This window comes from Perca fluviatilis, chromosome 19, assembly GCF_010015445.1.
Source record: "Perca fluviatilis chromosome 19, GENO_Pfluv_1.0, whole genome shotgun sequence".
Classification (NCBI taxonomy): Eukaryota; Metazoa; Chordata; class Actinopteri; order Perciformes; family Percidae; genus Perca; species Perca fluviatilis.
In genome coordinates this window covers 27493610-27512283 of record NC_053130.1, presented here as the reverse complement: position 1 = coordinate 27512283, position 18674 = coordinate 27493610, and the positions used below count along the sequence as shown (strand labels likewise).

Below are 18674 nucleotides of genomic sequence, written 5' to 3'. Positions count from 1 at the left end.
CACTGTATTGTTTACTTTAATTCTTTGCTACTGTGGTGCTTGCTGGAATAAGTGTACTTTTGTCTAAAGACTAAATTAGTATTATTTTTTTTTTTATTGCTTTGTTGTGTAAGCACATACAGCACAGCTTAATGAATGAAAGCAACAATGCCTGGATTATCAGACTTGCACAAATAATTAGTCTTTCCAGAGCTGGAATCAGCTGCAATTTTTTTCCACCATCTTAACAAGGAGAAATGTAGTCCAAATTTTACTCAAATTACATTCGTTAAGGTAATGAAAATTTCAGATATCTTTGCTTTCACTTGGAACCGCCAAAGAGCAAAGTGACTTCATACATCTTTAAAGGAAAGCATGTGACAGGATTCACCCATAAAAGTAATGTGTGGGTATGTACTGTATGATGATCTCAGATCACCCTCTCACTCTGTATTCTACTGACTCAGAGCTAATGGAGCTGCAGGGAATTAATATTCACATTCAACACAACTCCCACTAGGACACTGCTGCCCTAACATCTGCAACACACAAGCATACACATTTGCATGTCTGCAGAACCCACTGCACCTCTAATTCATATTAAAAAATGAGCAGATTTTGAAACTGCTTTGTTAAATTATGATACCATCTTGACTAACTAAGGTTATCCAACATTAATGCAATAAGTGAAATGTAGAAAAAGTGTCACCAATACACGTTAACCCTCTTTTATTGCTATCATTCATATTCATACACCAAATAAACATGCACAGTGGTACTATTTATTTACAACAGGTTAAGCAAACTGATCCCTATATTAGCATGGTACAGTATATAAATGCTTTTCACATAAAAATCCCAGGAACTGTGTTGTTGGTAGCCAATGTATCACAACAGGAAAGAAAGGGCAGTCCAACGGTAGCCATTTTCCTTTTCAAAGTTGCTGAAAAGTTGCTCCACATAATGTGCTGGCAATATTACCCATAATGTTTTGTTTCATACCTTTGTTTCCGCAATATATTCTCACCTTCATCGGGTATTTATAACCACCCAAAATGCCGTTCATTCAGAGCAAACCGGCACTGATAATGTACGTAGTTGCGACCGTTACTCTTGAGCTTTGCGTGTGGATAAACTTCATCACCGAGTGAGACATTGTTCTATGTGGTTGCATTTGTGGTTCTTCGGTTCCATAATGGCATTCCTATCTTGTACTGTTCACTGAGAAGCTACAACCGTGGTGCTACAGTATATTGAACAAAACATGAAAGTCTGTGTTTTATCATATTAACCTTTTCAATTGGTCAGTGCTCACCGACTTCCACAGAGCATACGCAGCTCAAAGGCAAATGAACACTGTCACTGATCACTTTTCCTTTTCAATAAGATTCAAATGACTGAAAAGTAGAACAGCAGTTTAACCATCCATCCTGGACCCAGATGAGACCCCAAATCCAAGTCGCATCATTAGCCATCACAGAACAAAACTTTTCAATAGCCTCAGCTGAGCATTTTATGGTAATTCTTCTCCATCATATTAAACTGAAACGAAACCAAGCAAAGCCGAAGAAAGAAAAGTTGCACTTGATAACCATGCAGGAAAAACAGAAACTGAAGTAAATTTTCTATTATCATCAGGCAATTTACCAAATCAAAATGTTGGTAAATTGATGACATACTCAAAACTAGATTAAAACTAGAAAAAAAGAGAAATAACGCAGATAAAATATGAACATAAACAGCTGTAAAGGCAATGAAATATAAATAAATATTATCAATTCAGCTTATGATCATACTTGTTGCATGGTCGTTCCTGAAATTGGAATGAATGAGTGAGTGTATGTCACAGTTATATTGAATACAGCAATAAATAAACATGCATCTCTGTTTTTAAACTGAATCCTGTTTTCTATTTGAAATGTAAAGTGCCATGTTCATCTGGTCATTGACTGCATGCTATTTCAGAATTCTATCAAGAGCAAACATGATATTAACATTTAAAAATGCACCCAAAATCTCCTAGTTGAGGAACTAAAGGGAAACAAAGAGGAAATCAAATTGGATCTTTGGCTCTTTGGTTCACATGACTGGTAACGTACACACTGTATCACCTGAACTGAAATACTCAACACTCACACAGTGAAAAATGACAACAGCCTAAAAAGGAAGAGAGAAGGGAAACCTCAAGCGTAGCAAATCCAGGCCTTTTTCCATTTGGATAATGCACAGATGATGACATCCTGTTGAAATGTTTTGGCCATTTCATTCATATTCAAATCACTCAAAAATGTCTAACACATTTAGGTCTGACTACTGCATTAGGCCTACGTATGTATTACAAAAGCACAGTAAGAAACACTACCAGCAGCCCATAAAGAGTGCTGCATATATTATTATTAGTGGCACCCTGTATGTCTAGGTGTTGCTGCTCTGTATATCCACAATGTTGCGTTACGCCTGCCCAGTTAGTATGAAGATACAAAATATTCAATATTAAATAAATATATAAAAACATAATGAAATTCACAATTATGTGAATAAATAAAGTCACATTTATAAATAAATCAATAAATCAATAAATTGTGAAATAATTTAATAACTTATAAAAACGTATCCCATTACTATGAAATGCTATTTTTATAAAAATCAGTTTTAGGATTTTTTTTTATTTAAATTTTTTTATTTCATTATAGAAGATTTTATTCCAAAATGTCACTTTTTGATGACATTCACCTTGCCCCCCATCCTCACCTGGCAGGCTCACCCACTGCGGTAGACGCTAGATCGAACCCAGCGAACGAGTTACCCAATGAAACTGGCGTACTGTGTCAACACTTAAGTTAGCCGCTAGCTAGCTATAAAGGGTTTGGTTGAAAGACAGGGTTTGAGTTAGGGTTACATCTAAGGTGACCAGATTTCTGAGACAAAATCCGGGGACATTTTCAGCTCAGAAGTAAATACCTCCAAAATAGGTAATGTTTTTATCTTTGTAAAACAGAAGAAAGAGGGGGGGGGTCACTAGACCTAGAGCTGCACTGGGGCACAAGCCTCCCTAGGGGGATCTATGGGCATGCTCCCCTGTAAGAAAATGTTGTCTATTTTAACGTTTTAATGCATCAATCTGGTGCACTTTGAAAAGAAATTCTGTGGTTAGACTTATTATTCTTTGTCTATGGAAGGAAATATTTGTTCTGTAGCCTGAACTATTTTGCACTTCAGAATTATCACCATGCACACACAGGTGGAATAGTTTTTTCAATTAAAACTATTGAGGAAATATTTTCCTTTGACATTGGTCCAGTATTAAACGAGATTGCTGCAGTCGGCAACGGTGAAACAAGCTACAATGTAAGTTAATAGGACGTCAATTGTCCAGCTTGTATTTATGTTCATAAAAGTGCTTGTTTTGCCACTGACAGGCTCAGATTAATATTCTAAGGAGGTCGATCTTTCAGTTAAAACTTTCTGTTTTAAAAACATAAAAAAGTCTGCGAATTTGAGTTTGCTAAACCCACCAGACTCCATGTAAATAAACAGTAATTTTAGCATCGTAAAATTGGCATTCTAGAACATCTCTGAGCTCTGAGGCTTGCTGGGGCTCTGGCTGTCTTGAGCCTGTGCGTGTAGGGTGCACAACTATTTTATTCCAATTTCGGGTCTGTCAGTCACAGTGAAAACCGGGGACATTTCCGGGGACAGCTCCAGCCGGGGACAGGTCACCGAAACCGGGGACGTCTGGTCACCCTAGTTACATCTCACTACTTATGAGGTGAGTCATGTTTTCCTGTAGGCCTATAATGAATTATTTGGTAGATAAGCGTTTAGCTTCATATTTATTCACTACAACGTTCAGGGTTCAAATAACGGCCCTTGCGTAGTTCGCTGGGTACGAGCTAGCATCTACCACCAATCTAGCATTTACCACCGACTGCCAGACAGAGTTCTGCTGCCAGCTAGCTAGCTAGCTAGCTATAGTTTCTCTTAGCTAGAGGAACCAACAAGAAGAAGCATAACACTGCCAAGGTAAATCTGATAGTAACTACCACTAGCTTCTCAGCTTGATGCCGTGTAAATAATCCAAGTTTACAACCTATCCTAGCTAGCTGGCTGGCTAGGTAGGAAGCATGATATAGCCTTGTTAAACTCTTTATTTTCAGCAGCTTGATTTAGAACTACTTTAGCATGGTTGTTCAGGAGCTAGCTGGTCAAATTTGGGTAATGTTAGCTGTAGCTGAGTCCTGCTAATGGAGGCTTTGCATTATGAAATTATTAAATAAAAAATGTTATTTGGGAAATTTGGGAAAATGCCCTAAAACAGAGGTTTAAAAAAGGACATTCTAAAATAAAATAAAATCCATAATGAAATTAAAGAAAAATAAAAATCATTAAAAAAATTATATAATAACTAGTTAAATTTTAATAATTTGATAAAGTATTTCAGGAACATATCTATATATACTCTATGTATGCATATGCTTATTAATTTCATAACATTATAATTATGCTATGTAGTTTATTGTTTAACATATTGTGGTGTCATTCCCTCCCTTGTGAAACTGAAGAACAGTTTTTCCCTTCGTGTGAAACTGCTTTACAATGTGAGATGACAAGTGTCATCATACTGCTGGCCAGATTTTCAATATACAACTGAAGTGATCAAAGGCCACTACATTTATAGTGTCAGGCAAAGAGAGACAGCACTGCTCAGTGAATTAAAAATAAGTCATAGAAGGACACAAAAGAAAGAGAGATTTCAACAGCGAGCAGAAACGGAGACTGGCTTAAAGTTTGTAACGCACTCTCCTTGTTGAGTTATTTTTCCAGCTCGCTCATCTCTCTTTTTATCCCTCTTCTCCCATCCATTATTTTAGCTTTTTCTCTCTAAATGTTGTAGGGACCTGCAGGCAGAAATAGAAGATGAAGTTGTAGTATTAATAATCATTCCTTCACAACAGAGAATCAAGGTGGAACAGGCATTTGCTCTCCCTTAGCACTGCATATTCTGTCATAAAGCCTCAAATTACAGCTCCATCTTCTGCGTTTCAGACAGTAACACCCTTCACGGTGATACACTTCAAATGAATATACTAGGCTATAGCCAAAAACAGGCAGCCTGGCCATTTTTTCCTTTGTAACCAAAGTTCCTTTTTATCTCAACGTGTATCAGCATTGACCAAATCTCATCCAGTCATTGTCAGATGGGCATATTTTTGCATTAAATTTAAAGCAATGAAAAATGGAGCTGTAATCATAAGCATTACTTTTCCCCAAAAACAACCCTATGCAAGTATGCTACTTTGCTCATGAATCCAAATGCAGACATTTTACACACTCATCTCAAAACACACCTAAATAACACTTACTGTACATACATACAGTAAAATACAGTTGTCAACATACACTCTCCGTCTCACACTCTCTGGGACACATGCTGTACTCGAGTGAATGCTAAAAGTACAGATAATATATCCAGTAGAGCAGGTTAACCATGACAAAAGAGAGGGGGAAGGTGACTCTGGAGTAGTTGTCTATGTGGTGGGGGTTCTCTATGTGACAGCAATTTATGGAGCGGAGCACTTTGCGGACGGTGGCCAGAGCGGTGAGGCACCAGTGGGTGTGCTTCGGGGGTGATGCCTCGGGGTTAGGCTCGCTGCCCGAGGGGCTGGACGGGCTGACAGTGAGTTCTAGGGAGGCGGGAGTCGGGGTAGGAGTTGCAGCGGCCTCCTTGCGTCTCTTGGCTCTGTTGTGATTGGAGATGGTGGTGATGATGCCGTTCATTTCATCGTCGAAGTCGTGCATGTGGTGGGAGTACTGCAGGAGAGTGAGAGCCAGAGAAAGAAAGATTTTTGAATAGGAACAAAAACGTGACACATCGAAATCTGAGAGCGTTTAGCGCTTGTTCAACTCACCCCAAAGTGTTCATGATGCCATGATGCTGATGATGATGATGATGATGATGATGATGATGATTAAGATGATGATGATGATGAGCACCAAATATTGAGACAATTACTGTGCAAATCGTGCACTTCTGTACTTATACTTGCTATTTTGAGTAAGTATCCAACGCATTTTCAAACTTGTGTATACTGTATAGCGAGAAAGCTGCAGCGGTTGCGATTGAAACGGCAAAAAACGAACTATACAAATGCAATTTATACATGTACGCACTACACAAGTGAGTACATAGTGTATAAAGCGTACAACATGTAAGTGTACTCATGAAAGTATCAGCATTTTGAGACACACCTAATGACTGTGACCACAACAATTAACAATAACACAGTTACATCCAGGAGGGTCTCACCATGACCATGTGGGAGTCCATGTGAGTGAGGGTGCAGAAGTGGGCCACGGCGTACTCAATGAGCGCGCCAAAGATAAAGCTGAAGCAGATTCCCAAGTAAACGTCAATGGCCTTAATGAAGCAGTTGGCATTGGGCAGTGACGTCCGGGCTCCCATCATCAGAGTGGTCATGGTCAGTACGGTGGTCACTCCTGGCACAAACAACACGCAGAGACATACGGATTCTTTGATCAATCATGAAAGACCTTAACACTTATTATCTCAGTCCGTCTTTATATGAGTGATGGACTGCTACATAAACACACAATTTCTGCCAAAACTGGAACTGTTTTGGGGGTTTTTAACATGAGGGATTTCCGTGTTTTTATATAATGAATGTTATGGAATATTTTCCAGGTTTTCCAGGGGGCTTTAAACCTGCAGACAACTACCCAAAAAACTGTTCAGTGAATAAAGTGTACAGTATATTTGCTTTAAGAAAAAATACAGAAAGAAAACCCGCTGCAACGGTGTGGTAATTAATATGTTTTAATGAGTTTGTTTTGTTAAAATAGGTCAATGGCATAGATTAATAAACTTTATTTTGATACACAGGCAATACTTGTTGAAAAGGATAAGGTCATGGCTGGGTTTTGGTCTTTTGATGGGATTTGTTGACAATAAGATAAATATTGGATAATGCCTTATCCTTTGACATGTATGTTATCCTGTATGTAACTGTGTTTAAAAAGAATGACACACATACATCAAGATTTATTTTTATTTATTTGTTCACTTATTTTGGTCCTTTCAGTATTATTAATGTTTAAAATATTGTTTTCACTTCTGCCATATGTTCACGATGTTGTAAGTGTTTGATGGTGCTGTACTAAAACAAAAAAATAATAAAAATATGTTTAAAAAAAATAAATAAAGAATGACACAGAGAGTGGAGTACTCCAATAGACAGAGCTGCTGACAGAAATACAAATATGAAGAATCATTCTCGCCATGTCTTGCAACCGGAGAGACAAGACTTAATTTGCACTCCCTATTGATGACTCCAGTTTGGCCTTCAGTAGGCTAATGCAACTCAAGTCATCTTTTTCCTACATTCAGATAGATGACCAGAAAATAAGTTAAGAGTTTCTCATATGTCCAAAATATGAGATAAATGTTCTAATTTAACTACATTCAGTCATGATATGATAAGGATGCCCAGACAATCATATAAAGAAAAAGAGCAGCAACAACACAATAAATAAGCAAAGATAATGTGCCATGAAGTAGGATATCTTGTAGTTTTGTGTGTTTTGAGAACTCTGTGTTCTCAAAGCCCCCTGCAGTAGTGGTGGATTTAATCCAATGCAACATCTATGTTTGGATGTCCCCACTAGATTACACCAGTGTCACAGATGCTCTCTTCAACCATCAGCCCTCTGAAATCAAATCCAAACTAACATCTGTGCTCACTTAAGGAGAATAACAGTCTCTTATATTTGTGATAACTGATGAAGGAGAGAAATAAGGAGGATTTTTATTATCGTAACAACAGTCCGCAGCACCGTCTGCACCTTTTTTTACCCAGGAAGGCACATTTTCACATTTGAGTGTACAAAAGAAAGTTTTGGCCCATACCTATACAAATACGTGCTGGAACAGAGGACAGGGAAATCCAGAAGGAAACCCATGAGAGGACAACCAGCAGGCTGGAGGGGACGTAAGTCTCGAGGATGAAGTACAGAATGCTCCGCTTGAGCTCAAAGTGGAAGACCAGCTTTGGGTAATTGCCTTTGAAAAGAGGGACACAAGTACGTCAATGTACAGTACTGTACTTGTTAACAGAAAAGATGTGGTGTGAATCAGTAATCCCACCCATAAGGGCTCTAATTATACCGACTGCTGTGTATAGTATAGCCCTGGGAGTAACGCTAATCGATGGATTGAAGGGCATCGTTACCAGTTTCGTAAACGGCCTCTGAGACAGATGTGTAGTGGTCCTCTACTGTGTACTGAGCCAGCTGTAGAGTGTCTAAACCGCTGACAGACTCATTTCCTCTGGTCCAGTAGAACATGACATCATTAATGTTGTAACCCCCTGTAGGAGAGAAAAGAGATGGAAATAACTTTCTTTGGAAAATTACAGAAAATAACTTAAAGCTGCACCAGTCAATGTTTTCATTTTAACAATGGATCCAATGAGTATGTTTAATGTGAAATGTGTTGCTCGTAGTAAGGAACCCACAGAGAATAATCACACGCTGCTTTAGTTCCCCTAAGCTCTACGCAAAGTGGAGTTTATGGTTTTATAGCTTGCATCTTTACTGTTTTGGTTCAGACTTCCCACTCTCATTAACCTTGTAACCAGGCAGCTGCTTTCAGACAAAAAGCTTTGATTAACCTACCATTCACCAGCTACCCAGCCCCTAACTGTTGACAGATAAAGTTAGCGACTAGCTGTAGACCAAGCCTGCTAAAAAGAGGGTGTATATCTGACTTACATTCGTCAGGTGATCACAAACACAACCATGTGCTATGTACTAAGAATGCTAATGTTGCTCCATGTCTGTTGGATGTGTATATGGGCAACTGTTTGCTAATACGTTCACTATGAAACGCTATATGGTGATAATATGTCAATGTTACACCATACCTGCCAACATTTGGTTTTCAAAATCCTGGAGATTTGTGCGGGGGCATGGCGGGGGGGTGGGGGGTACTGTTGTGTAGTGTAATGTAATACCCACTGTGTTTAAATGTCATTTTCTCCGCCATGCGCTACATTAAAATCAATGCGACACACCTTACAAAAAGCGCGGAGGTTGTTGATATGACTAGGTAAGATGCATGTAAATTGTTGCGCCCAACACTGTTGAAATTTACAGCTATATTTCGATTTCTTTCTGGGTTACAGGTTGCCAGGTTGAGGTGACAAACGGGTTGAAAATTGTATATGGTGTGTGGATTGTGTGAATAGGATGCGTTTCATAGAAAATCTGGCAACTGGTCAACATTAGACAAACATATCCGATTATTTATAAAGGATCTTGGGCCATGCAGTTTCCCGGGAAAAATAACAAACCGGGAGGGGTCCGGGAGATAGGGCTAAACCCGGGAAAACGGGAGAGTTGGCAGGTATGTGTTACACGGTAGATAAAACACATTTATGTTCTTCACCTGGAGCAGTTTCATTGTTTGGGCAGGTGCATATATGACGAAGCAGAAAAAAAAAAAAAAAAAAATAAAAAAAAAAAAAAAAAAAAAAAAAAAAAAAAAAAAATTAAAAAAAAAAGAAAAAAGAGAAAAAAAGTAAATTTTTTTTCTCAAGCTATGCTGAAGTCTGTTCCTCTTATGGTTGAGTTGTTTGGGGCTTTCAACCCATAGTGGGTGGTAAACTCCCTCTAATGCTTAATATCTGCACAAGAGAAACATTTGGCAACCTCTGAAAATCTAGGTTAAGACGTTATGGTACCTCTGACAAGGTCTACACCAACACTAAAGTACTTTATACAACACTTTAAACTCTTTAATATACAATGCTTATGCTTTGTGTATGTAATTACAGTCACAGTGGAAACAAATGTTATCTTCCCATTATTACCTCTAACACAGTTTGACACGGATAGATCTAGCAAGATTTGCTAATGGAAATGCATTTGTGGTGTTTGTGTTCACTTCTTCAAAGGGGGTAGCAAAAAGTCCTGATGAGGAGCTCATCTCTTGCCTCGTACCATAACAGACTTATCATGCATATTGCACTGCTCCCCAGAGAACCACGATAACCCGAATACAACTTGGAATAAGAAGGCATGCAAAATGAATATGGTCCAAGGCTAACTGTGGCAGTGCTTTTGATGGTACTGTGCATTGTATTGTTTAGTACCATCATATCAATTAAAAAACAACTGGTGTGGTTCTCATGATCAAATTTGCTGAGGACAAAAAGATGTGATTAACAACCACTTCTGTGTATTACTCTCATTTATCTGCAGAGGGAGCAAGAGAATAAGAAATGTTACAGGAAGTGCAGCTGGCTGAAGCTCAAATACACTTCTATAATCTGTTCTACATGAAATGCTCATTAATTTGCTGTTGCTATCCCCATTTAAACACATATTGAGTCATGTATTATTGACCAGTGTGAGCCATGGTGCTGGGAGCAAAGTCCCCTAATGAAGGGCTCTGTGTTGACTTTGATGCTCAAAGGTCCTGTATATTCACTGTTTTCTCTCTCATTGTACCTCTCTCTCATTATTTTTCCCGACCTAAAGCCTCGACATTACAGTACAAATGAGAGACACAAATGGGTAGTGACATGCCATGCAATAGCATGGAAAGAGTTACAAGAGGGTACGTTCAACCTTCCATTGCCCTGTTGCCCCCTTGCAAACCAGTGGCCATATCTACAATCAAAGAGTTTTTCACAGCCACCACCAAAGTTTAATTAAAAAAAGACCAGAAAAGACTGTGACTATCTTCTGACTGTTTTTGCTGTCAGAACGCACTCAATATTTTACTGCAAGCCCGATCTAAAAACCTCACAACCTCCCACAACGACGCTCTCTTTAAACCTTCCTCCTGCACAGAGGATCCACTTTTGGCACGACATTAAAAGAAATAAATCCTTGAATATACATCTTCATGAAGAGGCAGAACAAGAGGGAGGTAGAGATTGAAGGAGAGGAGGAACGGAGAGAGAGACACAGATAAAACAGCAAAGATAGAGCAGCAGGATGAGAGAGATTGTAAGAGAAGGTGGTAAAGACAGAGACAGCAGAGAGAGAGAGAGAGAGAGAGAGAAATATGCAGATATTTAGCCTGGAATTATCAAAACAGCGGAGGAAGGATCCATCATCCTCTCAGTTACCTAACGTTAACCTCCAGATGTCTTTTTGTCTGCTAAAGTGGGACTGCAGCTGCTGTTAAATATTTTATTTGGGACTGAGGTCGTGGTGGGCTTCTGGCAGACATCAGACTTAGCTTAGCCTGGCTGGCTGGCTGGCTGGCTGTCATTTAATACCATTGAGCAAAAGCGAGCTGGAAAGCAAAAATGGCAGATGAGTGAGGGAGGCTGAGGAAGGGGGGGGGGGACTTCTTCCCTCCCTTGCACAAAAAAAATCCATCTTGCCATGTTATTTAATCTCAATGGTTTTAATTATAAAAATGGTGCCATCACATTTGTATTTGATACCATTGAAAACATCCCCTTTCAAGACATTTCTGAAATCTAAACAAGTGAACAATTATCTAAGCCTACTGGCAGACGTTTGCATTCTTAAGATTTTAAATGAGTTTTGTAAAATAAGGTGGGCTTGTTGTCAGGGACCCTAAAATGTGGTGCTTATGGGCTTAAAAAGCATGTTTGGATCATTAAAGGTCTAATTTGAAATTGGAAATATGCTTTTTTGTTGAAAGTTAAATGGTTGATATCACTCTTACATCTGTGCATTAGAATTATCCTGTGGAGTTGTGTTATAAACAAACAAAATATATGTGTGTAACATTTGGTTAGCATGTGTGTCTCTGCGTGTTACTGCCACTAAATGTTGCACGTGTGCGAAATGGGGACCCACTCATGAAAATAGCTCTCCATAGTGCTACTACTGGTCAAACATTCCACAGGGAACCTTTAACTGCAGCACTAGAGACATGACATCATCAGCTTAGCTTAGCAAAAAGACTGGGAGCAGTTAAAACAGCTAGCCTAGCTCTGTTCACTTGCTTTAAGTCTCAATGCTAAGCTAAGCCAATGGTCTCCTGCCTCTAGTTTCTGAAAGTAACTAGGCATGTTTCCTAAACTGTTGAACTATGCCTTTAAGAGGTAAACAATTTTCATAGAGTAACTTTAACTTTGTTTCATGGCACTAGTTTATAACAGACACAGGTAACCTATACCTAACCCCTGCTAACCCTATCCTGAACCATTGTCCATCTGTGGGTTTCCATGGTCCCTGAAACAACAGTATTGGTCCCAGAGCCGGCAAGACGCATAAGCAAACTAAGCGGCTGCGTAGGGCCCCGTGGCTACCAGAGGGCCCCCAAGATGATTTGAAATGTCTCACAATTGAGCTTATAAGAGCCGGTCTATTTAAAGATAAAGTGTTGCTGCTAATTGGTCCCACATTAGTCTTTAAATGCTTATTTGCACATTATGAGTGCTTAAACTAATATTTACAATACACAAGTTGGTTTAGTGCCAAGTGCAGTGGCAAAACGTTACAACGTGGAGAGTCCCCAAACCAAATCCTGCTTAGGGCCCCCAAAAGTCTTGGGCCGGCCCTGATAAGTCTCTACGACCTTATGTTCCTGAGATACAGGGTTTTAGACATACACAGGAGAATACTACATCATGACCCAAACTTTCTGTCTGCTACGTGACATAAGCATGCAGTCTCTCTCTCTCTCTTTCTCACACACACACACACACACACACACACACACACACACACACACACACTAGAAGATGAAAGAAAGTGATCTGTTTGATCCTTCGGTTTGATCAGACTCATTAGACATCCCACCCACCAACCAAGTCACTGCCACAGCTTGGAGCTACACAGTTTGGATTTTCTTTATTAAGTATGAAGTGTCCTTACAGCTCTCCAGTTGGAGCGTGCAGGTCTGCTTGTCCATGGGATACTTGGTCAGATCCATGTTGCAAGCCACGGTGGTGGTAATCCTAAAAAAACAAAAAAAGTTGTTATTACAAGGGAAATTCCATGGAGGTGAGTTTAACTTGTGTGTACGAGATAGTTTCTCACATGAATGACGTCATCGGACTGCATGCGAGTGAATATTAACTAGCCATGTGGATTATAGCCTATCTGCACTGTGTTCTTTTGATGAATATTACGACCAAATTGCGTGTATTTATATTGTTGACAAAACTGTAGGGGAAATACAGTGTCAGTGTACAAGCTTTCCTCTTGCTAGCATGAAAATATTGCGTCATGGCAGCGTACGATACAACTAATGATGGGCAGTCCTAATCATGACATGGTATGCATGAAGTTCTGATGATTGATGTGATGCGGCCATGACACAACATCTCTGGAGGCTTTCTATTGACTGATTCGGTGCTTGAGGGAGAATATTTTTGGTAGACATAACTTTGGTCCACATTTCAAAGCCGTAGACTGTATATAAAGTTGGCCGACACATCTCCACTTCCTCCCACTGTACAAAAGTGAATCCAAAATATCCTGGATATGGGTGCTGCCGTCTTGTAATTTTGGACCAAGTCAGTAGTCAGTAGTCAGGCGGTGGAGCCGTGGTATGACAGTCCCGCCCATACATCCGCCCGACCAATCGCGAGTCAATCACAGCTGTCAATCATGCTTTTAAACCCGTTTTCATAGCATTAAAATAATTTAAAAAAACGTATCAGAAAAATGAACACTTCAATGCATTGTCTATGCATCAACCCCTTTTCACAACATGTAGGAGTCACTCCAGTCACCACTTCAAAATTACAGTTTGCTAAAATTCAAATTCAAAGTCCTACTTTCTAATTAAGATTAATATTTTTTCTTAGAAATATTATACATAACCATTCATAATTAGCAAAGGGGACACTGAGCTTGTGTATGAAATGAAATTTTTTTTACATTTCTATACACTAATATGGTTGTACCACATTGACTTGGGAAAATGGAGGTTGACCATCTGAAAATCCACCCATCATGCACCTTGACTGTTACAGCAATTTACATAAGCCTTCGTCTGATAGGCATCTCTAGTCTTTACTGTATGGAAATTTCTGATTTCTCTTTCATCAGAGAACAAACTGGACCCTCGTAAAACCAGTAGAAAACGGTAATTCTTATTGAATCTGCCTTCTTAACTGCTCAACCTTTACCTCTGCGCTTTCTCGTGTATTCCCTCTGGCACAGCACTAAAAACATTTATCACAGTTGTCCTTTCCTCAGCACCTCACATTTCTCACCTCACTCTGTCTCTTTTCACAGCCCCAATTCCCTGAGGTGGCCATCCCACTCCTGACTATCTTTTTTGCCTTGTTTTACACTCACTAGTTCTGCTCTCTGACTGGGAGCGCTACACTCCTCCACATTTCCTCCGTCAGGGTAAAGCCCCGAAACTGAAACTGTGCAGTTCTCTTTATGGAGGCAAAGGTCCGTAAAGTCTAGGACACACACACAGACATTCAGAACAACATAAATCCCCAAATGAAGTCACTCTGTATATAACAATGCCATGTACTTGTTAAAAATAAAAGCATAAATCAAAACTCTCAGAGAAAATGTTCACACACCATAGAGCAAAGACAGTGCCCTCTTGATGTTTACAGAGTTTGGAGACATGATTAACTGTGAGGCCAGACTGAACTGAGCCTGGATACCCAACCCAATGTATTATAACATGACACCCACATTCATGCTTTTGCCCATGATAGTTACAACGTTGCCATAAGAACAGTGAGAATGTCTCCCATGGGCTTTTGTCTCTTTGATTGCGTAACCAGGACACGTGTAACCACGACAAAACTGTATGCGTGAAAAAGAAGTTCAGCACCACTGAGATCCAGGCACATAAGCATTGAGTGAGGGGAGTCAAATCAGTACAATTGGACAGCTCTTACACAACCCATAGACAGGCTGAGGTTAATGCATGTGACATAAAAGCAGTAGGATGTGTAAATCCCATTATCACAGGCTTAACACAGCTGAACAAATTCACTTGCTTGATCATCTGTAACCATTCTATCTATAACCTGTCTGCTTGGCCCAGTGTCTAATCAGAAAGTCAAAGCAATGCATGTTTCAGAAGCTAGCCAAGAGTTTGTCAGATGTTAAGCCCTCGCACACACAGCAATCACTGCCGGAAAAGAGGCTAACGGGACTTGCTGTTGCTTTAATAGCCCGCAACTCTTTGTATTGACGGATGGCATGCTGTATTCATACAATCCAATATCCAAGTAATAGAATTGACACAACTCCCTGCTTTGCAATCACATTATATCAAATTCAACCCACGCTTCCCCCTTCAGCCAATTTCTTCTCCATTCCCTGGCCTTTACTTTTCATTGTCTGTTGGAGCAGAGAAAAACAAACACAACAACCAACAAGCTTGTTCGTTATCCCACCTCAGCGCGTAAAGGACGGTCCCGTTGGGGAAGATGCGTATCAGCCGGTTCTCCACTGTGATGTCATGGAGGAAGGACTTCTTGGAGTCGACGATAAAGGTGTCAGGGACCCAGAGCAGCTCCACTAGCCGCCCGTCGAGGCTCAGGCTCTTGTTGCCCTCAAACACCAAGCGCTCGTCCGTCCAGCGCTGGCGGAGGAAAATGGTGGCGGTGTAGTCCTGCAGGATTGGTGCTCAAAGGTCACAACTTAGCTAACAATCCTTGCAATAATATGCTGACCAACAAGTTAGGTTTTTGCAACCTAAGCATCTACTGTTTATCTTGTATTTCATTATTCAGCTTTAGGCTTTATTTTTTGCATTGTTGGGTATTAATGGCGTCAGGTCCCTAAGCCCTTCTGTCCCTGAAGCAACAATAATCCACAGCATTGCTTCACGTCAGCAAGTCTGTTCTGGTTTTTAGGACACTGAACACATTTTGAGCAGGACATCCATTCTAAAAGTCCTTCTGTTACATCATGTGTAGCTGCTGAATCAATTTCTTCTGTTGTGTAGCAACAAGCTGTGAGTGCAATCTCCTAGCCAAACATGTTCAGCCCCACAAGAAGTAATAAGTCCCAGTGAAATGAAATCGTCCTGTCCACTGTTTAAGTGAGGCCTACCCGTGAAGTGGAAGTCTGTCAACCGCCATGTCAATAGTTCTATTACTTATGTGCAAAATGCACTACCATGCTTTGTTCTAATCGATTCTTGTGTGCTGTTATTGAGATCCAAGTGGAATGTGCATTTCAGGTTTGGATGAGTCTGACTCTGCTGAATTGGGGGAGGAGGCTCTAAACGATGCATTAATGCCTGTCATTAGTTAATTATTGGGCTGCAAATAACAATTATTTTTCTTATTGTTTAATCTGCCAGTTGTTTTCTTCAGTAAGTGGTCTGTAAGATGTCAGAAAATATCAAAAAAAAATCATAATCCCTCATAACCTAAACTGACATCTTCAAATTATGTTAGTTTAGTTACACCAAAAACTTTTTTCCCAGATTAGTTGGATTACTGCTATGTAATGAGCTTTCATTTTTTACACCAGCAGAAATCAAAAGCATTCATGCAAGTATTAACCGCAACTATTTACACGAAATGTTTCTTAATTAAATTTTTTTCTTCTTTTTTAAGATTATTTTTTGAGTTTATTTTGCCTTTAATTGATAGGAGAGCTGTAGACCAGAAAGGGGGGAGATAGAGTGGGGATGGCGTGCATTGAAATCGAACTACGGCTGCTACGGTAAGGACTGAGCCTTGGTATAAGGGGTGCACGCTCAACCAGTTGAGCTACCAGGGCATGCACATTTTCTTTTTTTAACCGCCATGGTCATTGTGAAAAAGTGTAATACATCTATGTAATATATCCATAGTTTAAACTGAGAAGAATATCAGTTAAACAAATGATGGCCTGGGATTGAAAGCAAAAACAACAACCCATAAGCAACTGCATGCTACACTAAATTACTTTTTAGCCTGCTATATAAGGGTGAGCTGGGGATTTGTATTCAGGCTGTAGGCTGCCCACCCCATCAGAAGTTAAAAAACGGTTCTATTTTTACATTGGCTGAACATTTTCTTAACTTTTGGGTGGGCAAGACACACATTTGGGTGCCCCTGGCCCCTGCCAGCTTTGTATATTAAATTCAACATACTGTAAAATATTGTCTTACCATGTTGATCTCTGAGATGGTGTCAATGCTGGCAATGTCCATGCTCATACCCACTGTTACAGGACCATCTACAAACAAAAGAAGAAACCAACAATAAACTGCTGGATGTGTCATCTATTGTACATTGTTTACACACTACATAATAAATACCTTATAAATAAATATACCTATGCTTTAAAGTTCCCATATTGTAAAAGTGTGTGATGTTTTTTGTGTGATTATAAAGCAGGTCTAGGTGCTATATTATTTATATATGAAAGTACCAAATGGCTCAAGTCACGGAGGAATGCACACAGCCCGTATTTACCGTCAGAACCCCTGTACGGTTGTGATGTCACAACTATACCATAGATAGGCAGAAAGTGCCGACACAGTGCCTTTACAATCATTCCCTGGCTGCAATGAGATACCTAGAGCGCAGATGTGAAAGACCCAAAGGCTGACCAATGAGAGCAGACTGGGCTTTTTGAGGAGGGGGGCTTAAAATGACAGACGCTAAAACAGAGCCTTTCAGACAGAGAGAAATACAGATAATTCAGAAAGACAGTAGAAAAGCAATAATAAACATTTAAACATTTGAACATGTTGTAGTATAAACCCAAAATACAAGTAGCGATCTGAAAATGAGCATAATATGGGACCTTTGATGTGTGACAGTGAGTGTTCATGCATACATACAGATGGATATACATGTGACTGGGTTATATGACGTAACAGTGTATAGTGAGGAGGCATAGGGATATATGGTTGTATAATAAAGCATAGTGTTATATAACGATAGGTTTTTTGAAGGACAGCATATTTAAAAACGCTAAAGACATCACATCGCTGGCACATCAACAGCTGCAGTCTCTCGAGTGTGAACCCCCTTGAGGGAATTAGTTCTCCCTGATTCACCATCAAAGAGGGGTAATTTTGCTGCCCTCTTATGTTTCATCTTGCCATTCTCCTTCTATTTCACTAATCTTCATTTATGTGAGAGTGAGTAATGAGCCTGTTGTCATACATGTAGATACTGTACTGTATGTGTCTTTGTGTGTGTGTGTGTTTGTGTGTGTGTGTGTGTGTGCCTACTGTAGGGGTGTGGGTAACGGTGTGTAGTTGCAGCATGTGCTACTCTAAGCAAGTGTCTCAATGGGTCTCAAATCACGCACATTTGTACACTTGCTCTTTTGAGTACATAGTGCGTTCACACTGACGAGGTGTGGCTACATGCAGTGCACTGAGAGTACCCAGATATTGCACTCAAAGCGGCCAAAATGTTGAGTGTGGATTGCTGGACACTACTCGCACTCAAGGGCCAGCATTTGCCATTACGTAGCTTTGCTACGGAGCAGAAGCTATGGGACCACCAATGTATTTTTAAACGGCGAGACAAGAACGATACAGATGTAATGTACATGTTTTTGTTCGATAGGTACCACTACACTGTCGTCAGTTAGTGAGAAAAGTAGACAGGCGGACGACAATAGGAGGGGGTAATGCTCCGCCTGGCTGCAATTTACCATTAAACTGAAGAAGAAGAAGAAGAAGAAGAAGAAGAAGAAGAAGAAGAAGAAGAAGAAGAAGAAGAAGAAGAAGAAGACTAATTTCT

At 39.8% G+C, this 18674-nt stretch overlaps 1 protein-coding gene across 2 annotated transcripts in view; it reads right to left on the bottom strand.

The window, feature by feature from the left end:
• Positions 1-691: 691 nt before the first annotated feature.
• Positions 692-18674, bottom strand: part of LOC120548261 (gamma-aminobutyric acid receptor subunit pi) — a 59643-nt gene continuing 41660 nt past the window's right edge. For both annotated transcript variants that reach the window (XM_039784380.1, XM_039784381.1), the window contains 7 exons: positions 17081-17148; positions 15369-15586; positions 12862-12944; positions 8226-8363; positions 7904-8056; positions 6287-6477; positions 692-5790 (listed from right to left, as the gene is read on the bottom strand). In XM_039784380.1, coding sequence (XP_039640314.1) covers positions 5428-5790; positions 6287-6477; positions 7904-8056; positions 8226-8363; positions 12862-12944; positions 15369-15586; positions 17081-17148 — 1214 coding nt within the window. In that variant the 3' untranslated portion in view covers positions 692-5427. The remainder of the gene's footprint in view (positions 5791-6286; positions 6478-7903; positions 8057-8225; positions 8364-12861; positions 12945-15368; positions 15587-17080; positions 17149-18674) is intronic.